The sequence below is a fragment of the Python bivittatus genome, unplaced genomic scaffold (genome assembly GCF_059951505.1).
Source record: "Python bivittatus isolate LINGU-HERP-01145 unplaced genomic scaffold, Pbiv_v1 ctg000590_np1212, whole genome shotgun sequence".
Lineage (NCBI taxonomy): Eukaryota > Metazoa > Chordata > Lepidosauria > Squamata > Pythonidae > Python > Python bivittatus.
This window is the reverse complement of record NW_028277086.1, coordinates 21859868-21884085: the sequence shown is the minus strand read 5'-3', so window position 1 is coordinate 21884085 and position 24218 is coordinate 21859868. Positions and strand designations below refer to the sequence as shown.

The window sequence follows — 24218 nt, the reverse complement described above, 5'->3', positions numbered from 1 at the left end:
CATGTATCGTGAGATTTTGAGTGAACACCTCCTTCCATCAGCAAGGGCATTGAAGATGAAACGTGGCTGGGTCTTTCAGCATGACAATGATCCCAAACACACTGCCCGGGCAACGAAGGAGTGGCTTCGTAAGAAGCATTTCAAGGTCCTGGAGTGGCCTAGCCAGTCTCCAGATCTCAACCCCATGGAAAACCTTTGGAGGGAGTTGAAAGTCCGTGTTGCCCAGCGACAGCCCCAAAACATCACTGCTCTAGAGGAGATCTGCATGGAGGAATGGGCCAAAATACCAGCAAGAGTGTGTGAAAACCTTGTGAAGACTTACAGAAAACGTTTGACCTCTGTCATGACGAACAAAGGATATATAACAAAGTATTGAGATGAACTTTTGATATTGACCAAATACTTATTTTCCACCATGATTTGCAAATAAATTCTTTAAAAATCAGACAATGTGATTTTCTGGATTTTCCCCCCCATTTTGTCTCTCATAATTGAGGTATACCTATGATGAAAATTACAGGCCTCTCTCATCTTTTTAAGTGGGAGAACTTGCACAATTGGTGGCTGACTAAATACTTTTTTGCCCCACTGTACTTCTTTTTTAGATGAAAGATGGGGACCTTCTGGTCTCACAAACCAAATCAGACTCCTATGGCTTCCCAATCAGGCTTGAAAAAGATTTTTGACATCACATTTCCAATTCCCCATGCCTAAATCTCCTATTTTTGGTCCTGTTTCTGTGGTTATTTCTGTAGTCACTTTGTGTTATTTAGTGAACACTGCAGTTTGCAGTGGTGGTATTTTATTACTTTGTGTCTTACTATGACTTTTGGGTCATTTCTAGGATATTGTAGGCTCAAATAGGATTTCAGAGACCTTAGTTTAAGAATGTCAATGTTAAACAATGCCCTTATTGAGCAGGTCTGTTTTTCTGCATCAGCTTTACCTGTCTTGTTGAATATTCCAGAGCTTTGAAGTGATCTCTGAGGCAGTTTTGTATTTACAGTCTGATTTCATCTTTTACAATGGGATGTCCTCCTTAGCAACTATAGCGTAATATAGGTTTTTGATTTTCTTGTCACTTGTAATTTTGAGTGGACATGCACAGGACTTCATTTTTAGAATGTTTCTTGTTCTTTCTTCTGAATAAACATGTAAAGTGATTGAAACTGACTTAATGTTTGCTTGACCTTTCAGTTACTGTTTCTGAGAGCTTTTTCACGTGTTTCCCTTATTTAAACTTAGCCATTCAAACTAGAGATGCCCATCTGATGTTGATTTAATAAAATCATAGAGTTGGAAAGGACCATAGAAGTCATTTAGTCTAATCCCTCTGCTCAGGGCAGGTTCTACTGGAGCATCTCTGACAGATGACCGTCCAGCCTCTGTTTGAAGACTTCTAGTGAATGAAAATTCACCACTGGCTGACAGTTTATATAGTCAAGAAGTTCCTCCTGATCTCTAGACTTTTTCCTTTCTTGTAGTTTTAAAAAAGTATTCTAGCCCTGCATTCCAGGATACTAGAAAGTAAGTCTGCTCCCTCTTCTGTGTGACAGTCCTTCAGATATTTAAAGACAGCCATCATATCTCCTCTTAGTTGTATTTTTTATAGGCTAAATATACCAGATCATTCAACCATTCCTCATAGGACTTGGCTTCCAGATACTTCACCATGTTGGTAGCCATCCTCTGCACTTGTCTGGAGGTTGAGTCATGGCACCTGGACTTCTTTTATTTTTGGTAGAGACGTTTTGCTACTTGTCCAAGCAGCTTCTTCAGTCTAAAAAAGTTGGTTAGGGTTTTTTTTTTAAATTATTTCACTTTTTTTCTATAGATATACTTTTATCCAAACATAACCAAAGTGTATATTGATTGATTTTTTCTAATGTTAAGAAGTCACTTAACAGAACCTGTGATGCTTCCCCCTTACCACCACCACCCCATAACAAGTGCGTCCAGAAGCAGCTATGAATTACTGGTTGTCTGAAGCTGCTATTTCCTTTAATTACAAAAGAGAGAAGCAAAAGTCTAGTTTTGCTTAAACATTCTTCCTCAGTGATATCTCTGACTAATTCGCTGTGATGGATCATTTTTTTCTGGATGAACAGATTCCATCCATACCAGCTCTTCCGGTGTTTTGAATTTTTAAGAAATCGTAAAAATAAAATGATGTAGCAAGAATTTTCTTTGCAGAAGGCAGTTCCATTCTTTCTCAGAACACCGTGTTCTCTTACAAAATCATTAATGTTAGTTTTCACAATGTGTCTGATTAGGCTGGGAGTTGTTTTTTAAAAATTCTGTGGCTTTAAGCCACTTAAACCATATTAAATTATTTTTACATACTTTTCCTTCACCTACAATTTAAAAATTACACTGCTGAATTTAGTGCATTCATTTCTCAGACAGCAAAATCAGTAAACAAACTCCATTTCCTTTTTGCTGATAGAGCTGGCAATCCTTAAATTCCTTTGTCATCCATATAAAACAATTCCTGCCAGGTTTTCTGAATCATATGATTACACTAAATAATACATTCCAAGAGATACATGATGTGCTAAAGCTCATACTGTGTTGCCATATGCTTGAGTTTGAGCATATAAGTTTGAAGCTAGTGTGCTAAAATTTGAAGCTAGTGAGCTTAAAAAGAGAACAGTCCATTCCGCTTGAGATGAATAATGCAGGTTGGCAAAGTCCTTAAATTATCTAAAGGGCATGGTGGTTGTTTTGGTAAACATCACTACTTAACAGAAGAGGAATAAGTGTCATGAAGGTGATATAACATGACACTATTGAGCTTCACTTACATTACTTTTTTTTAATGGTCAAGCTCTAAATCAACTTTAGAAAAACAAACAAAACAAAGACAGTGGGCAGCCAAAGATTTAAATGGTTTTATGCAGTGATAATTCCTCATATATACTGTCTAGGACATGAAGAAAGACATAGAACTGAGAGGTACCAAATGTGAACTTTTAGTCACAATTGGGAATATTAAGAATTGAGCAAAGAGGTCCTATTAAAGAGAACCAAGAGGAGAAGCTACTGAAGTTAACTTAAGAAGTATAGCTGTAAAAAGGGATTGTAGCATCAGTGAAACTGTAACATCTATAAAATAACCCATAAGTAGTACCACTATATTGCATCTTGAACCATGTGGTTTTCTGATCTCTAAGACTTCTATATAGTTTATTTCTTCTCTTGCTACCTTCCTTTATTTTGGTACAAATCATTTTAAAAGACATCTAAGGAAAATTACTATTAGAAATAAAATTTAGATCATAGACCTGATTAGATGCACAATTACTAGGCATATTTCAGATATAGGTAGTCCTCTTGGGAGTATGACCACAATTGGGACTGGAACTTCTGTCACTAAGCAATGTGGTCGTTAAGTGAGTCACGCCCAATTTTACAACCCTTTTTGCCATGGTCGTTAAGTGAATCACTGCAGTTGTTAAGCAAATCACGTGGTCATTAAGCAGATTTGGCTTCCCCCATTGACTTTGCTTGTCAGAAGCCCCCTGGGAAGGTCGCAAATGATGATCACATGACCCTGGAATGCTGCAACTCTTGAAAATACATGCCAGTTGCCAAGCACCTGAATTTTGATCACGTGACAATGGGGATACTGCGACGGTTGTAAGTGCGAGGACCAGTCATAAGTCCCTTTTTTTCATCATTGTTGTAACTACAAATGGTCGTAAGTTGAGGACTACTGTATACTAAGCTTATTGGTCCATTCATGATGGCTTTTACATTTGATGATGATCATATTTGGCAATCAATACCCTATACAAATGTATAATTATCATAATGCAGAATTTATATGAAACATACATGTACCCTGATTAAAATTTAGATATTGTTTTTCGAATAAAGTTTGGCCTATTTTAATACACTGTTAGTGATTATTCAACAATATGTCATAAATGGTCTTCTTATCATTGGTAGATCCTGGAAAAACTCTCCCAGAAACGCTTGACTACTGCAAGACCTGGTTACAGACAGTAGCAGGGGAAATAGATGCTAAAAGTGGTATCCCACCTCCTCTCATAACACTGAAGATTAAAGACTTCCTTAATGGCCCAGGTAAGAATTGCCAATTGACATCTTAAATTTAATCTATTAATTATCACGTTTCTTGGAGCAAAAGGCACAGCTCATAAGTGTGGAGATTCTTTTCTCCCTTATCATCATCATCATCATCATCATCATCATCATCATCATCAAAAGTTTTATGCCACCCAACTCCCAGCAACTCTTAACAGTTAGTATTCAGTGGATGAAGAAGTCTTCTATTTATTTTACAGGTAGTCCTCGCTTAACAACAGTAACTGGGACCGGAATTTCCGTTGCTAAGCGATGGGTTGTAAAGTGTGATGTCATGTGACTGTTACTACGAGTCCCCATTGCCATCATTAAGTGAAAATCACAGGTCATTAAGCAAGAACCTCATGTGATTGTGACTTGCAGCTTCCTGCCAACTTCCCACAAACAATGTCAATGTTATATTTTATAACATTTCTTCTTTCAGTAATGATACCTTGTTTTCTCTGTGCAGAGAATAGAGAAATTTCATCACATCAACTACTCAACTTCTTGATACTCTGGCAAAAGCCACAATATCATACGAAAATCTCTGTAGGTGGGAAAGACCATATTATTTTTCTTAAATGGGTCATAATTACTGTAGAACACTTCTGACTGCTCAAATCCAAGACTTTAAAAATGGATGAGCATTAGCCATAATAGAGGCCATGTACTCTACAGTCAACAACAAATGAACTAAGCAAATAGAAGTTTTGCACTGACTGCTTGAAGTTGTATCCCACCAAGCTAAGTGCTGCCCACACATATAGTGTGGCCTCTCAGGTATTCAGCAGTATTTGCATGGAGAGGAAAGGGGCAAATGATGAAAACAACATTGTACCCACGCAATGCATGACTGCTCCTTGGAGCAGAGCTTACAGCACAATGGTGCTTTCATCATTTTGATGCAGTGGTAGATCCTGTAGATGCCTCTGAACATGCTTGTAGGCTAATGCAGTTGTTTCATTGATGGACCCCCCCCCCCCATATATATATATATATAGCAATTGTGTATCATTTGATTTTCTGGACAAAATTCTTCAATTCTAGCCTAGATATCCTGGCTCTAAAGCCGAACTCCTGGATTATTTGAACATGTAACCCTTGATCTATGTCTAGCATGCTGTTTGTTGAGTAATCCCATTTCTGTGGGAGGAAGGCATTGCTGTTTGAGACTGGCATAGTTTTATCAGTTACTATTTTTAATGAATGAGAATTTATTCCCCAATATATTTCAGGGTTAGGCCAGGTGTGAGAGAGTGACTTGTATGAGAAAATGAAGAAAACTTCAGTCATCAGTCAAATTGTAGTACTGTGGAGTCCTTGGGGTTCTCTGAGCTTGGTTCTTTTCTTGCAAATGTTTCATTACCAGCTAGGTAACATCTTCAGTGCACTGAACCAAGCTCAGAGAACCCCAAGGACTCCACAGTTCAACCCTGAGCTACACATATTCACCTCTAAATTGTAGTACTTCTTCAAGCCCCCAAGAGTTATTTTTTAAAATATGAACCAATTAGTTAACTTATCAATTTCTGTATTTTCTGTGTAATACTAGTGAATCATTTTCAGCTGGATAAAGATTTGTATTAATTTCAAACGGTCATTTAATTTTTGCTAACCATCACTAACACTGTTTTGTTGTTCTATTATTCCTTTTTAAGTACATAACTAGAATATGGGAGTGTTGGATTTTTTTTAACATACTTTATCACAGTCTTTGACATAATATATTACAAAAACTGTCAGTGATTTATAAAATTTAACATCTAATCACAAGTCCAAGAAAAATTCAAGCTGTTCTGTGCCAGAGCATTCATTCATGTTATTTTCTTGGAAAGTTCTTCATATATTAAATTATGAAGCTTCTTGAAAGTTTACTACTTAAAGTGATTTGCTGTAGACCTTTAGCCAGTCAAATTGAGAAATATATAAAGAATATGAAATAAAAGGTTGCTGAATGACTTTTTCATGTCTAGGGTTTCCCCCTCTCACTTCTGTTGTTTGTATTTTGTGATGAATAACATACATCCAGCCATCCATAAAAAAGCACTTTGTAGGGATTCTGTCCTCTTTACTCCAAAGGCAACAATTGTACCCATTAGCAAGGTCACTGGTTTGGAGAAAACTGGAAAATAGCAGCTACCAGAAGTCCCAATACAATCATATCTCCAGCAGGTGATAGATTAGTTGGAACAAATTGGAACCATTGCGCTTCAACAATCCTGGTTTCTTTCAAGCTGTTTTAAAATGTCGTCATTTTAATATACAATCTCAGCCCTGCAAAACAGTCCACAGCAGGTTAATTTGAATCATATGATGTGTCATTGCCCTCAGTTGACATGAGCTCCATTCCATGTGTGAAGCCATAATAAATCCATTCCCAACTGAGACAAATTCCCTGTGAGAAGGTGAACTAATCCAGGCCTCACACTGGCATGCTAGCCCTCTGTAATTGAAAGCAGGACCACCTGTTCCTAGCACAGTCAGCCTATGGAGAGAAAAGTAGCATTAGATCAGATAGTTACTCTTTTAAAAAATCATATTTCTCAGAGAGTTCAATTGTGGGCTGCCTAATATGACATCATATATAAACGTAGGAATGTGCTCATTTGATCCCAGTTTAACAGTTTCGTTAACCATGGTGTTGCTTAACTTTGAAATGAGTTTTTTTAATGTATAATTTAATGAGAGATGATATATGAGAAGGGGAACTGACCGGAGTGCATACTTTTCTAATTAACTTAAGGTCATTTGCAAAAGCATTTCAGTACTTGGGTAAGGTTATTTTTTCATTACTTTTTTACAAATACCCTTTTGAGATAGTATAGTGATAAAGCTGCATTTTTTTGTTAGAGGAAGTGAAATATGCCAAAGAGCAAATACTCACACAGGTATGATTTTGATGGTTGCAAAACACAGTTCTAGGAAAAGCTTCAAGTGGGAATATTATTTTTTTCATCAGTCTAGGATATTTATAGCACTTCATAATATTGCTTTTGCTTTTCACTGGTATCCTTCTCCTGTCCAGCTCTATCACTCTGTGATTTTTTTTACTTAGTGTAGAAAAAATGTTGCTGAACTATTGATTTTAAATGATGGCCCTTGTATTCCCTCTCTTTATTACAGTTATTCTGAATTATATCAATACATCTTTGCCTTTGCAAAGATATTCTTGTTATTATCTACAGGGGTTTCTAGATGGATAGCTCCTGGTACTACCAATCAAAAGGTATTGTACAACCATTCTATTTTTCCTTCCTTCCTGAATTTTTAAAGGAAAAAAATGGAATAAGTACCAAGAAAACACAGGAGTGTTACAAATGGAAGACTGTAAGAGAATTTTATGCGGCTTTCCTATCAGATGCTCCTAGTTGGATCCACATAACATGCTGTTTCAGATACACATATTGCACGTATACATCAACTACTCTAGCCAGTTTTGCAAGACAGATGCCCAAATAAGCTACAAGCCACAGAAAGGCTGAAGTGTCTATGTATTCAGAGCATTGTTTGAAAGTTCTGCACCTACAGGGTTCAGTGGTAAAGCAAGTCACCACCAGTTTATCAATGAATTCTCACCCAATTCATAGACAATTGCTTAAACCTTATACCTTCTATTAGCATTCATGTTTTCACACATCTTCTAGGAATTCCATGTCTCATTAACAGGCTATCTCACCATATTCAGGGGGCATGAGCCAGCGGGAAAATCCTAAAATCAGAATATGGAGGCTATTTAAAATAAGGCATTGTGTAATGAAAACTTGTGCCACTGGTTTATATGGTTGACTTCACAACATTAATTAGTGACTAGTTGTCTTTTTGAGTTCCATGATTCAGGGAAGACTCAAGAAGGGCTCTTTTGTGGTGATTCTTCTTGTCAAATTAATTTTTTCAGGTAGAAGCCCTAGCACTTTTTGTGGGTTCCATTACAAATTGTACAGAATGCTCATTTTACTTCATCATGGTTGCTGTATAGTTTAACAGTTCTTTGGGTCTAGTGGTATATTGGTGATCATAACTACCTTCCAGATAGGTGGTATGGATTCAATTTATGACCAAGATATCAGTTTTATTCTGGTTTAAAATTATACCTCAGCAGGTAAAGCTGAGCAGGTTGAAAAGGCTACAGATATAGAATTTAAGCATTTAAATATCTTGTTAATATATAATCCTCAATAAGAAACATATATGGAGGTAAAAAAATAGAACAAAGAAATAGATAAAAGTCAAATGCAAGGAAGGTGAAAAAATAAACACTATTATTATTTAATAAAATACTATTGAAAATAGTAATAGGATATAAACAGGGATCACACACCAAAAATAGACATGAAATAATTTCATATTATATTCAATTATTATATTCCATAATTCTGGTCAGCCCATCAATTTAAAAAGGTAAATCAATTCTGTTTTTTTTTTTCTGTTCATGGCTAAGGGAAATGGGAAGACAGGAAGCCCGCTTGAAGTAAAAGAACCAATAACCCATGTTTTCTCTTTCTAGTTTAATATTTATCAGAGGTGCTGCATATGTGATAAATAGGATTTTTTCACTGCCCTTTCTTAGACCAATTTTATTAGGATAAAACATCACCTTCTGTAAGTTTTTTATTTGTTTCCAATTGTCTTCCAGTCCTCTTTGCATTATCTAATATATAAATGCCATTGTTGCATGTCTGGGTATAGTTTTCCCATCTGTTGTATCACCAAAGAAGGTCTCCTCTTTTACCTTATCAGAACAAGACCTTTTTTATGTTACCCAACTGGGCCAATGTATTTTACACTGACATCCTTCTTCATCAAAGTTTTTAACAGCCAGGCTGTCACTCATTCAGTAACTTTTTCTGATCCAAAGTCATTAACTACATGATGAGAACAAATGAAAGAAGCCTTGCCTTGTTCATATCCTTTCCTTCACTCAACCATTTCTGCCATAGCACTCAGGAGAAATTGGGAAGTTTTTACTTTTGGTTTAGGTTTACTGCAATTAGTTACGTGGAATTAATTATCATACTGAACTACAGTTTGTTGTGATGTCAGAATATATATCCATTGTGATTCACAGACACCTTTCTGCATATGCCAATATGATGCATCTCGACTCAAAAAGTAGACTAGGGACAGAAAAAGAATTGCTTAATGAAGGTATGAATTTACCATGTTTAATGTCTTTGCAAGTACAGTGTTACCTCTACTTACGAACTTAATTCGTTCCGTGACTCTGATCGCAAGTTGAGTTGGTCGCAAGTCGAAGTAAATTTTCCCATAAGGTTCAATGTAATTACCGTTAATCCGTTCCGGCGTCCGCAGACCACGCAGCAGGGGCGGAAAAATGGCCGCTGACCACGCGGCAGGGCGGAAAAAATGGCTGCGGACCACGTGTCACGGGCAGAAAAACGGCCGTGGACCACGTGGAACGGGCGGAAAAATGGCCGCGGACCACGTGGAACGGGCGGAAAATGGCCGCGGACCACGTGGAACGGGCGGAAAATGGCCGCGGACCACGTGGAACGGGCAGAAAAATGGCCGCGGACCACGTGGAACAGGCGGAAAATGGCTCGTAAGTCGAGGCGAATTCGTAAGTAGAGGTACATTTTTGGGGCCAGAGCTGATCGTATCTCGAAAATTTCGTAAGTAGGGGCATTCATAAGTAGAGGTACCACTGTAATAGGAACATAATAAAAAGCAATCTCAGGAAGGACCCTGAGAAAGATGACCCTCATGCAAGGTGCTTTTAATTATTCATCACTTGCTGTTAAAAAATAGTTCAGGAACAATTTCTCTGCTTTTGGCTGGTAACTGAGAGAAAACAGGTTGGTTGGGCTGGCTGACCTGTTTTTTGCTGGCAAGCAAGGAACAAAATGTGCCTTTGCAGAAGCTGTGTGTGTGTAGTGATATCACTATGCAGATCCTGCCCTGCAGCATTTGTCACAACACAGGAACGTAAAAGAGGAGTTTGCACAATGATATCATTGCAGGGCTCAGCTGTATGGTCATAAATAAGCCTATATCTTCATTTCCCTTCATGTATTCATCAACTCCACAGGACCAGAACACTTTCATTCAGATCTATTATCTCCTTCCCTTTTCTGTTAGTTTGGTGGACCAATGACATCTGTATCTATTTTCCCCATTTTTACGAATTACCCTTCTTACATTCCAAATCATATCTATTTCATATGCCATGATCTTTGCCAGATAGCCCATAGATATGGATCCCAGCTGCCCATCATGATTTTGGTCAGCTTTTACATATCCCTATTTAGTAAAACAGGGAAGGGAAGAGTCTAGGTTACCAGGTTTCTGCCACATGCAGCATTCCTTATTAATGGTAAGGACAGTATTGGGTAAACATTTTTAAAATGTTTTAAAGCCAGTTTACTTCAAGAGTGTGTGTGCATCTCACCAGCTAGGAAGTACATGCAATGTACTGACATACTCAGGATGAAATCAATTTCTTAGAAAGCCCAAAGCAAACTGGTGCTCTGGAAATAAGCTGTGTCTGCTTGCCAACTTCCAGAACACCTTCACGTTCTTCCCCTTATAAAAGCACTCCCGGAAGGAGGGAGAGACTTAGCAAGATCTTCAGCCTTCATATTTGGATCAAGAAGAAAGGAAGAAATTAACAATGCTTTTCCTATTACAGAAATGTAAAAATGTCATTAAGGAACATGCCTATCACACAGCATCAGTTGAAGAAGTAGAATTTCTCCCTAAAAATCATCTTTGGGAGTAAGTTCTGTTGCCATCAATTACACTTCTAAGTATACGTACCCCAGTTGATAACAAAAATGTGAGATTTTAAAGTTAATAGTTAAATTAGAACAATACAATCCAGCAAGGAAATTGAACACATGAAGATTTTACCAGGCTTTCAGACATTTCTCGATAACGTTTAGAAACCATTTGGTGGGTTGATGAGGAGACCCACCAGATAGGGAATTCTTGGAATATTTTTGATGCAGGCTAAATATCAGCTTACCAGAAGGAGGAAGTGTATGGTAATATTAACAAATATATAACAGACTAATAGACACAAGGCTTTGGGATTATCCATGAACCATATGTTTTGCTAATTAAAGAAAATAACAACTAATCTTGCTTTCCCAAATATATTCAGAGTTCTGTAAGTTATCTGATCCCTTTTGTGGTGAGGGATTTCCATTAGCTAAAAAGGAGGAAAGAAAGAAATGGTTTCAAACACAATTCTTAAGAGTGAGATGTTTTGCTGGGAAAAATGGAAAATGGCTGTGCATCACATCAGTAAAGAGACAGCTGGGGACAATTTACAAAGAGCCTGGGAAAAGATGCAGCAGCTTTAATGAGAGCTGCTTCTTACCCACTCCTATATATTGCAGTGAACTCTTTCAAAGGACTTGCACAGCCCTAATGGTGAAGTAATACAATCAAGAAAACAAATCAGGGAGAGAATGAAAATACAATTTTGTAACTTGTGCTATCAGGGGAGGGGGAACATTAACATATCGAAGTTGATGTTTATATGATGAATTTGTGCATTTGCCTCTAATCAAACTGTCAGACAAGGACTGCAGCAGGAGTAAGACCCTCTGAACACAGTGGTACTTTTGGAACAAAGAAAGGGCTGAATTTTTTATGGAGGTAAATTAGTACATTCCCAAATGTCTAACCATGAAGAGAATATTATGTTTGTTTGTTTACTGTATTTATATCCTGCCACAATCCACACTATCGGTGGCTTACATGATATTTAATATAAAAAAATTAAAACATCCACAGTATGACTAAAAAAACAAAACTAATAAAATAACAGCCATAAAGCCCCAGTCCAAAAGACTAAAATAAAATGAAATAAAATAAAATAAAATAAAATGGAATAAAAGATTTCATTCATTCATTCATTCATGATTAAATGTGTATGCCGCCCATCTCCCCCCAACGGGTGACTCTGGACAGCTCACAGTTAAAATCAGAAACCCCATCAACAATTTAAAATACCCCATAGATAGTTAAAATAAATTAATCCATTAAAAAATCAAGTATAGAAAACAAATCCTGTACATAAATACTAAAAACATTCAAGATGACCAGGGAGGGGGGCAAGGTCAATCACCCCACAAGCCACCTCCACTGGTGTGAGCCCCCATCTGGCCCCCGGATGTTGCAGTGCATGAACTCAAATGCTCTCCAAAATAGTTCTGTTTTAACATCTTCCTGAAAACCAAGGAGGGATCTAGCCTGATCCTGGGAGTCTATTCCAGAGCCCTGGCAGCACCATGGAGAAGCAATGACTTCTGGCTTTGACTCCCTTTATCTCTCACAAAGACCCTCTTGATGAGAGTGAAAGAGGAGAGTGCAAAAGCTGGCTTGAAACTCAACATTAAAAAAACTAAGATCATGGCATCTGGACCCATCAATTCCTGGCAAATAGAAGGGGTAGAAATGAAAGCAGTAACAGACTTCATTTATTTGGGCTCCAAGATCACCGCAGACGGAGACTGCAGCCATGAAATTAAAAGATGCTTGCTCCTTGGGAGGAAAGCTATGGCAAACCTAGATAGCATATTAAAAAGCAGAGACGTCACCTTGCCGACAAAGATCCGCATAGTCAAAGCTATGGTTTTTCCAGTAGTAATGTATGGCTGTGAGAGCTGGACCATAAAGAAGACTGAGCGCCAAAGAATTGATGCCTTTGAACTGTGGTGCTGGAGAAGACTCTTAAGAGTCCCCTGGACCGCTAGGAGGTCAAACCAGTCAATCTTAAAGGAAATCAACTCTGATTGCTCATTGGAAGGATTGATAATGAAGCTCAAGCTCAGATACTTTGGTCACCTAATGCAAAGAGAGGACTCTTTGGAAAAGACCCTGATGCTGGGAAAGATTGAAGGCAAAAGGAGAAGAGGACGGCAGAGGATGAGATGGTTAGATAGCATCACTGAAGCAATGAGCATGAAACTGAGCAAACTCAGGGAGGCAATGAAGGACAGGAAGGCCTGACTTGATATGGTTCCATGGGGTCACGAAGAGTCGGACACGACTTAACAACTGAACAACAACGAGTTTCTTCCTAGTCTGATGCATTGTTGGAGTCTTTTGAGTTAGTTTTTGGGTTGCAGTGGTTTCATTAGCCTACTAGATAATATCACCAGTACAGAAGATTTGGAAAAGTGAGGTTCAGTGATTGAATGGGGTTATATATTTGTCTAGTTTTGCTGCTTTGCACATGCTTGGAAATGGTAAACTGTAGACAGATGTTTTGTAAGTGATTGATGCCTTATTTGATTAATTGTCTGATAAGGTGATTGTTCTGTCTTACCTGTCCGTTGATTCCTTCCTGGGTGATCAGTGATGTTGCTACGTGCTGTGATGGCTTGTTGGGAGGGTGTTCTTTTTGCGTATGTGCTTGTTCAATTGTGGTTGGGTTTTGGTTATTTGGTTGATAATGAGATGGCTCTAGTTCATCTAGGGGTTGGTTGATTGCTGTGTGATGGGGGAATGTTGGGTGTTTTGCTGATGCCTGCATTGAATTTGTAATGTTGAATTTTTAGTTATATCTTTTGATATCTTCATAAATAGGATTTAAGTCAATATGTCTGTTGATCCCTGTTTGGTCAGAGTGTAATGCTTTTAAGTACTCTCTTGCATTTTTCAATTTGGCTTTTTCTAAAGATTTTCACTGTTTTCCAGTTGAAGTTATGCCCAAGGTTATCTGTGTGGAAGGAGATTAGAAAGTTGTGTTGTTTCTTCTGACAGCTAGTTCATGGATATGTTCTGCTAGTCTTCTGCCTGTTTGTCCTACATAGTGATGTCCATAGTATTTTTCATAGTTCATAGCATTTTAGTTTTAAATTACTCTTGTACTGTCTTCCTTTGGTACTGGGTCTTTGGGTTTCCTTAGTATATTTTGTAGGTATTTTGTTGGTTTGTGTGCCACATTTATTTCAAATGGGTGGCACAGCCTGTTAGTGCATTCTGAGATGCCTTTGATGTAATAATGGATTATTCTTTTTGAGGGCTTAAGTGTTAGTGATATTGGTTGGGTTGATGTGCACTTTTTGATGAAATTATGCAAATATTGCTTACATTGAAAGATCTCTTGTAGGTAATTTATTTCTGCTTTCTATAATTACATGTGTTGCAATGTGTCCAGGGTCCTCATGAAGCTGAATATGGGTGAATAGGGTCTTCATGCAGCTCTTTTTGTGTGTTGTTGGGTTGTGCTTTTTAATAAATATGCATTGTCGTATTTGCACATAAAGTATTTACTTTTAAATGTCTAATTACACTGCTCTGAAGTACAGACCTCAATTATTAACTGCCTAACAATCTGTAAATTAACATTCATTTCACCATCAATTGAATAGTTGTTTGAGATTAGATTATTTTCACAAGGAAAAAGCTGTAATACTGTAAAAAGATTTACAATAAAAGATTTTCTCTTTCTCTCTCTCTCTCTCTTTCCCACAGCCAACATAAATGTGGATATATCAAAGCCTCTGAAAGCCAGTATCAGTTTTGTCAAGCTAGATCAAATAAAACAATTTCTGAAAAAGCTAAGGCAGAAGAGTGATTATGAGGCCCAGGAGGGAAATGTTTCAGCAACTGATAGTGTTCCAAAGAAGGATGACATGTATATATCCCAGTCTTGCAAAAGTAAGATTTCCAACTCTGAAGATCATAGTTATGGAGGGGAAAAAGCTTCAGCACAAGAAAACTTATGGATGAGCATTTCCTGTTGTCAGCAATTTTCTATCCATACAACTCAGATTATGGTTTCTGTGGAAACTTGCCCAAATCCCTGTAAACCTTGTCTGTTAGTATCTTTATCGAACCTCAGTGGAAATTTGAATGTCAAAGTCAACTGTAAGACTAAAGGTAAGAATGTTGAAGTTATTTTTGTTTATGATAATGGAATCATTATGACAATAGTAATATATAATTAACTTTAATTATAATATAGGGTCACTAATAAACCTAGAGGGTGGATACATAGTTTTCATTTGGAACCATTTCATTTGGGCTTTCACTCAACATATGGAAATAACCAGAATGAGACTTTCTTAACCTTGGTGCCCTCCAGATGTATGAGAATAGAAGTCCATACATCTGGAGGGCACCAAGGCTGGGAAATGCCTCCAATTTCTTAGCAATGATCATATTGGTGGAGGAATTCTGGAAATTGAAGGCTATATATCTAGAGAGCCTCCTAATTGGGAAAAATTGACCTAAACTGAGAACGAGAAAGGGACAGGGCCCCATTATTTCTTTCATACATACATATTGTTCTTGATGTGTTTTGAGATGTATCTATTCATCAAAGAAAATATTGACTGGTTTTTGAAAGGTCATATGAATCTACTCTAGGCTGCCATACTTCTCAAGCAAGTAGAATATGCTGGACCCACTTTTTCCTTAGGTAAGTCTGTAATGAGGCAATCTGCAAATGTTTTTGAAGTTTCAGAAACAAGTAAAAATTATCTTGATAAAGAAACATATTCCAAAATATATGAGGAATAATACTTTTGTCTTGGTTTTGGCTATCGCTGCTATTATATTTTATTGTTCACTTGGACATCTCATCAGTTTTTGGTACTATTTAACATGATACTCTTCTGGACTACCTGGTGGGTTGGGGTTTTGGAGGCACTATATAACAGAGTTATATCCTTCTGTTTGTTGGGTGCAGAAGTTAGTATTGAAAAACTGTTGTTTGGCATCACAGCCATTAGTTATGGTGCCCCACAGAATTTAATTTGCCTGCATAATAATGAATACATACAGAAATTAATGTGGATGGGTACAGAGCTATGGAGTGAGGAATTGTCAATATGCAGATGACACTGAGATCTATGGCACTTTGTTTTCTAAAGCTAAGGAATCAGTCAAATATTTTGAATATTGCTTCAGCTTAAAATGGGCTATCCAAAAAATTAGCACAATTTAGAGAGTAGGATTCAATCACGTTCTAGAAGCGTTTGCTCTCCATCTTGATAGATCAAGAGTGCTCTTTGATCTTATACTAATCTTTGATCTTATCTTCGAGGACCGATAGTAAGAAGTAGATGGTCCAACTATTCTTTGTGCACAAGGTGTGACTGTGTCTGAGTTTGCTTGTTGTATTAATTACACAAGCTTGGTTTCATTATATCTATACTGTTGCAATGCCCCAACATAGTACTACCTCTAAAAATGGCGCAATAAGCTACAAACCAATCTGTTCTGTCACACAATCATATTATTTTTGGGGTTAAAAGTTCTGCTCTGGACTGATTGCCAGTTGTTTTTTGTAACCAACTCAATGGTTTGGCTTAATGTGAAAACTTGAAATGATTTGGGTCCAGGTATTATAATGAATCATTGGCTCATTACCCATCTTCCCAATTAAGATTTGTAGAAAATACCCTTATGCCCTTAGCTGCATTAGTCAGGCATAGAAGAAAGACATTCTCCTGCATCACACTCAAGATTGTGAAATGGTTTCCTTTCCAAGCTTAAGTTGGCTCCTATTTTCTTGACATTTAAGATATATCTCATTATTTTGGATTTTAAATTGCTAGTAATTGTTTTAATGTGGTTTTAATGTTTAGTACGTCATTTCTGATTATTTACTGTTTAAGTTGTTGTTTATCAAATTGGTAATATTTGTGGAAAGAGAGTATGTAAGTAAAATAAATAAATGGAAAAAGAAAAAGAAGAAATGGGCAGTAGAGTAAAAGAAATCCATATCTCAGTATATGTGAGATTGAGACTTTAAATTGAAAGCTTCCACTTTCATTGGTGGGGAAAAAAAAAAACCCTACGCTTTCCCTTGATGTGTCCAAACTTGGAAAATATTGCACTTGTGTCACTTTAAACAAACTAACCAGTTCAAACCATGTAAAAGTGCTTGCAGATGCAGATTTGTTTGAATGAGTAAACACGTTTTCCAAGATTATGAATGATTGGAAACTGGTTTATTCAGATCCCAAAGTAAGTTCCTCATTACTTCCCCTCACAAGAAGAAGGAGGGAGAAAAGCTGGAGGAAGTGGGGGAAACATATTCCTGTGGTTCATTCCCATAATATTAACCATGGTTTAGCATTATGTTTTGATTTATGTCTATGTTGTGTTTCATTCAATAGATAATAGACAAGAGACAATAAGTTCATAAATTATTTGGGATCAGGTTATTTGAAGAACCCACTGCAGCCTTTCTGCATCAACATTTGAGGCAGGTTTTTTGTTCTAGCATGAAGAATCTTGAAATGGCTATATACCAGGGATTGGCCCTATTCTGTAGTAACCCCACAGTTTTGGAGCTCCTCACCCCAAGAAGTTTACATTGCTTGATCTTTGCTGTATTTAAAAAAAATATTGAAAATGTATTTTTTTCTACATATAACTAGCTTTAGTGTGCTATTATATAAGTAACATTTTATTCTGCAATTATTTTAATTTGTTTTTATGATTTATGTATTAAATGTGATTTAAATAGTTTCCTTATATATAGTTTCCTTACTTATATTTAAGCTGTATTTTTATTTCTGAGTTTGCCCTGAAAACGAGGCTACATAGCAAATTAAACTGAATTAAGCTACTCAGAGTTCACACCTGATTATGCTCACTATAGGAAGAACAGAAAGAGAAAGTAAAACATGTATATATTTTTATCCCTACTTTTAAAAAGCAAACAAAAAGGTAAACTGAAATATATAAAGAATAAATTGTCTTTATTAGCGAATAATTTGAATGGTATATTTTTCTGACTAGCTATCAGCTACATCTTCCTGAGTTGTTGTAAATAGTTTAAGAGATCAAGGTAGCAATTTATGACTGAGAAATATAACTTCTAGGCCAAGCTAGATCATTTATTACTTTTTCATCAGGAAAATTCCTACTTGGAACAATAAATCTTAGTACATTTTTTGTTCTAAAACTGAAAAAAAAGTTAAGGTATATAGAACATGAACAATGTTTGAAATCCTAAAGACTGACATAATACTATCCATAAATATATATCTTTATTCATATACATCTGTGTAGTTAAGAACAGAAATGGCATTTTTAAAATTTCAATTGTAGTTTGGAGAGACCAGCAGCAGAAAACAGATTATTTCTTAATATGTTTCCATAGTTATACAGTCATTTTGTTCCATTTTTTAAAAAAAATCCCCTTTCTTTAGCTCAATTATTTGTACAGTATCTGTTATCCAGTAGGTTTGAATATTTAGAAGTAGTTCTCAAATCTCAGAACTGAATATCACAGAATCATAAAGGTGGAAGGAGCCATTTAGGGTTGCTAAATCAACCTGTTGCTCATTGCAGAAATCCTAATTAAAGCAACCATGTCTACCTTCTGCTTGAATGCTTTCACTAGTTGCCACTTCCCTAGTTCCAAAGTTCAATGTCTCTTACCAGGATATCTTTCCTAACATTTATTTATACCCTTTACACAATTTTTATGCTTCCTCAGTCATTAGAATTTGAGGGGCTATTATTTGTAAAACAATAATAACAAGAAGCAATCTTAAAAAACAATTCCTCGTCTTCCTTCTAGTTGGTAAGGCAGGACAACAGCATCACCCAAAAGTTAAAATTCAAAAGCCGTATGAAAGCATTATTTTCACTTCCCTACTAAATAGAGGGAAGAGGGGGCCATCTTTACAAGGCAAGCAAGGTATTTTATATGGCTATAAACAGGTAGAGAGAAGGCAAGTTTCACAGTCCCTGCTCCCTTTCCTTTATGGAGGGGTGGGATTCATAGCCTTCACAAATCAAGTGGGTATCATGGATAGATTCTATCTGGAATATGTGGTCCTGAAGATAGGCAAGACCCAACCATTCAACTGGAATCTTCCATCCTATAATTAAGTCCATTATTCTGTGTTCTGCAATTTGAGAAAATACAGGACAGTTCATGGCTATCTTCTGTGTAAATCTTAGGATGTTGAAATTATATAGGACCTACCATATATAATTGTGGATAAGCCCATCTGTGGATAAGCCAACCCTCAAAATGTCAACCAAACTACCATGAAAAATGTGTCACCCATGGATAAGCTGATCCTCAAATTTTTAACAGCAGCAACAGGCAGGAAACTGCAAACTGTTACATCATCATTTATAAAGTTGCACAATTTTAAGGCAGTGACGATCTTTTAAAAATCTGAGCTGTGGTCCAAATTTTGGGGGTATATTTTGGAACCTAAAATGTTTGGCTTATTCCTGAATATATACAGTACTCCTAATTTCAAATCCTAACCATACCACTTCAAATTGCAAAGGGATGTGTGTGTATTACATGAGTCAGTGTTTTTCCGTAACAGAAGTTTTTCCTCTGCTTAACAAATGATTCTGTTGGGGAGGGAAGAGATAACCTAATTATTCTCTGGTGCACTATTTTATTATTTGAATGGCATTGGATGGGGAACATTCCATCATGTGAATGTACTCTAAATGCCATCTTTACAAGTAGTCCTCAGTTTACAACCATTTGTTCAAAGTTACAGTGGGGCTCAAAAAAATGACTTACAACCGGTCCTCACACTTATAACCATTGCAGCATCCCTGCAGTCACATGATCAAAATTCAGGTGCTTGGCAACTGGCATGTATTTACAACTGTTGCAGTATCCCGGGGTCCCGTGATCACTATTTGCAGCTTTCCTGGGGGGCTTTTGACAAGCAAAGTCAATGGGGGAAGCCGGATTCGCTTAACTACCATGTGATTTGCTTAACGACTGAGCCAAAAAAGGTCATTAAATTGGGTGTGACTCACTTGACAACTGCACTGCTTAGTGACTGATGTTCCAGTCCCAATTGTGGTCGTAAATCAAGGACTACCTGTAATCCAAAGTGGTTTATCTTGCAAAGAAAGTATTATAATCTATAGTCTCAGAATTATTCTCTTATTCTCAACCCTATATGTCTGTTCTGAAGGCAGTCCACATAAACTACAGTTGATGTGAATGGAAATGGGTTACAGCTTTTACCTTACATGGTATTAAGTAGGAAAGGGTGTGCATACTTTTTTTAAAAAGAAATTCTGTGTGCAAATATTCTTGAGAATATTTTTAATTGAGTACACAATAATTTATTTCAGTGAAAAGTATGAAAGTGAAAATTGTTTGCTAAAAAGAAAAAAGTGTTTCTAACAAGAATGTAAAAGGCAAAGCAAAGCAATTTCACACTTCTGCTTCCTTAGTTTTGTTATTTGTTTTATCATTTGGAACCATGCAGACATGTACAGACCCATGGAGACAGATGGACCAAAGTTTTGTAAACGAGAGCAATAGTAAAAGGAATATTTCAGTAAATAATAAAGTATAGCTCATGTGCATTAAATTTAGGCAGTTTTTGAAAGAAAATTCTCACAAGGAATTTAATTTATTTTCAATATTTTAAAATGTTTTTAAAAATCCTGGTAGAACTGTAGTACAATTTCATTTCATTTCATTTAATAGATCGTTACTTATTCTAAAAGAGACTATTTTATTTCTGAGTCCAAACTAAGTATAGCTTAGTTGAAGATAAATTTCAGTAACTGCATTTCAAATGAAAATATAAGATCAAATTTATGTAAGAGACAGTCTCTTTTTATATTCAAAAATTTTATGGCAGTATCCTTTGAGCTGAATAAAGCTGATTTTGGCATATGAAACTAATATGTAAATACTTCACAGTGTTTCAGGTTTTTACAATCACATAACCATGGTGACCATCTGCACCAGCTGCATTTTACGAATTATTTGCTGAAGCAAATGGCATACAATGACAAAAAGTCGTCCTCTCAGATGTACTGTTAAAACAGACAAAATAGCATTGCTTGCCTTTTATACAAAATGGCCATCTGTTATACAGATGTTATAATAACCAATGACTTCAGATTCAATAATTGTAGAAAATTTTCATTAAAACCTCAACAATTTGCACTTGTTTACTTGAATCTGCATAATTCTCCCATGAGACAACACAACACACTTGGGGCTTTTTTTTAGTTCTCACTAGCAGTGGCTTTGATCCTTTTTGATGTGCTGACTTTAATAAACATAGTCAAAAGGCGCTGTTCAGAAACATCATGGAAAAAAACTACAAAGGAGCAATTATAGCAGCAGAAACTACTCTAATCCCTTACTTACGCAAGCTATTTTTAGTGAATGGCTTTTTTTCCCTTACAAATTTTATGTGACAGTATTTTATAAACAGTGTAAACGGCCTCTTTTCCAGATGAGCCTTTGTGTAAGAGATGGAAGTTGGTTGGTAATGTAAGAGAAATCCTCTTGTGCTGAGAGCCATTTTTTAAAAGCCTCGGTTGGGAATGTGTGAGAGGCATGTTTCCTCCCTCATGGAAGCAAAACAAAAGCTTATGATCGTGCCTAATGATTTTAAAGCAGGTTTAATTAACTGATAACCTTCCAATAAAATATGTTTTCCAGATATTATTAATCAGGAGTTTTTATAGTTAGTTTTCTTCTTACTTTAGGAATGATGAAAGATGCATATTTTGGGTTCTTTACTAGTACTTGCCTTTTTTCTATTGAGCCAATCTTCTGCCCTGTTTGATACATGCTTTATGAGGTCCTGTTGGTTTCTTTGTATAGAAATTCATGCAGATTATCACAGAAAGCAAGCAAGCAAGCAAACAGGGTTTCAAATGGATTGGCAAACATAAACAGATCTGTTCACATATGTGAAAACACACACAATAGTGATGCAGTGTGGTAAGGGAATATATCCCCTCATAAACTATATCTTAATGTAGGACTGAATATATCCTTATGAAAGTATGTTTACGTGCTCTTTTGCACATGAATTGAGACCAAAGTTGACTTTAAAATGCTGAAAAAATTAAACAAAAAAGTCAATTCTGCCTAGAATTATTGCTTTAACAGAAACCAAAACTATCAGAACAATACATTTGTTTCTTTGTGTGGATTAGTGGGTGAGTGACTGTTCTCAGGGATATCCAGGACCTTGAATTGCAAGTGATGTTACCTTGGTGAACCTTGGTGCCCTCATAACTTCCTAGGCTGCTTCATGCTAAACCAGCTGAAGTCTCCAAATGGCCCTCAAGGGCATCTCTGTATTAGTGTGATTCTAATAGATACAAAGTGACAGAGTCTGAGTACCTATGAACAAAGCCTCCTCTTATGGAAGTGGCCTCAACTGACACACAAGACACAATTGTGCAAAGGCTGTCCTAGTCATAGCTTTGACTTTCTGTTCAAGCAGGAACTGTGAGTCCAGGAGAACACCCAAACTGAAGGCCAGCTTTATCCAGAGCTAATGATGAAACATCTCTGGAATTAGTCAGCTACTCCATCTTGCTAGAATTTGGCTTAAGCCTCTTTTTCTGCATCCAAGCCTAATAGCCTCCAGGTGTCAGGTCAGGACCTGCACTACATCTCCTTCCCAGCCTATGGCAAAGACACACAGTTGCGTATCATCCACAGATTGATGATGCATGACCTTTCCCAGAGGCTTCATGTAGATCCTAAACAGAGAAAAGGACCAGGCCCTGTGATGTTCCACAACAGAGGACACAACTTCTCCCCTAACCAGATTGGGATCAATCACTCAGGAAGGAAGAGAATCATTGAAAAACAGTGTTCAAACTACCAGCCCTTGCACCCAGCCAAGAAGGATACTGAAGGCAGTTAAGAGATCCAGCAGGACCAGGAGAGTTGCACTCCCCCTGTTTTGGTCTTGCCAGAGTTCATCGACAAGAGCAACAACAACAGTTTCTGCTCTATACTCAGCTGACAGCACAGACAACATTGGACACTTCCTCAGGATCCACAGGCTCAAATTAATCCCAGATCATCTCAAATGAACTTTGCCAGCTAGCATCCAACTCTGAGCAAATGTGAGAAACTTTATCCTTCAGATGCTGAGTGAATTCTTTGCAATGATCCAGCAGCCCATTTTCCAGCCTGGATTTCCCCAACAGGGAATATGTAACTCTAAATAATGCTGCTGTGTGGCTATCTGCATATGCAATAAAAGCAGAAGAATAATCACACTTCACTGCTCTTACCAGCACAGTGTAATTATATTTGTTCTTCTTCATTGCATGCCAGTATTGCTTCAGGCATCTCTTCTGTAGCTTCATCTCCCACAGCTCTTTAGTAAACCAAGGAGTTCTATTGGCTCAGCAGTCAGGGACTGGGTTTTTAGGAGCAATCCTGTCAAGCACCACTGCTAACCTCTCATTCCAGTGGTCAACAAAGCACACAACAGAACTGCCTGCCTTGGGAAACTCCCCAGGCATTCTTGGAAACGTATAGGATCTGTTTGTCCTGTTCCAGGCCAAACACCCACACACACTGCAGTTAGGCTGCAGAGGCCTTATTCTTGAGTTTAAATAATACAGACAGTGGCAGGCAGGGTGTGTGCAAGTGCACATATGCTCCAGCAAAGTCCCAAACAATGGTATAAACGTGTCTGCATGATTTCCAGAGCAACAGGTGAGGGCATCATAAGGTCACAATCCAAGATCCAGGAATCCAGTTGTGGCTTGTCAGCCAGTCCAGGTTCCAAGAAGCAAAGATTTATCAGGCAGCAGGTTTAGGACACAAACCCACAGAGTACTGGCAAGCCAGAGTACTGGCAAGTTGTTCCCAATGGAGAACTGCTGGGGAGTGTTGGCTCTTAAAGGGAATCTGCACTGAGTGCAGTCAGGGGTGGAAATCATATGAGAAGCCATGTAGATCTCCTCTGTTCTGTTCTGCACTCAGCTCTGGGTGGAGGTCCTGGATCCAGCCCGTTGTCTACTGGTGCCTCCAGCTATGTCAGCTTCAGGTGCCTGGTTGCTAGGCTCCCCTTGAGGCTGGCATTCATCTGGGGCACCTTGAGCAACTTCTGCCATTTTAGACTTTTCTGAATCTGAGCCAGCCATCACACCATTAGACTCACAAAAAACCTATCTAATATATATCTTATGTTGGTAAGTCCCATGATCACCTGGGACAATCCCATGGTGTAGAGAATCAGGAAGATGACACTGTGCGAAATAGAATATTGTCTAAGAACCATTATATAAACAAAGAGGGCTGAAACATTCCTTAAGTCCCAGGAAACAAAATTGTACTTGGAAGAGGCTCAGGCAGGCTCCTCCCTGATTCCCTAGACATGATGACCATGAACTCCCAAGCAGCTTCTCCTTCAGAG

At 37.4% G+C, this 24218-nt stretch overlaps 1 protein-coding gene across 3 annotated transcripts in view; it reads left to right on the top strand.

Moving 5' to 3' along the window:
• Nucleotides 1–24218, top strand: part of VPS13B (vacuolar protein sorting 13 homolog B) — a 403839-nt gene that overhangs the window by 266948 nt on the left and 112673 nt on the right. For all 3 annotated transcript variants that reach the window (XM_088149087.1, XM_088149086.1, XM_088149088.1), the window contains exons 35-36: nt 3952–4089; nt 14539–14946. In XM_088149087.1, the coding sequence (XP_088005213.1) occupies nt 3952–4089; nt 14539–14946 (546 nt within the window). The remainder of the gene's footprint in view (nt 1–3951; nt 4090–14538; nt 14947–24218) is intronic.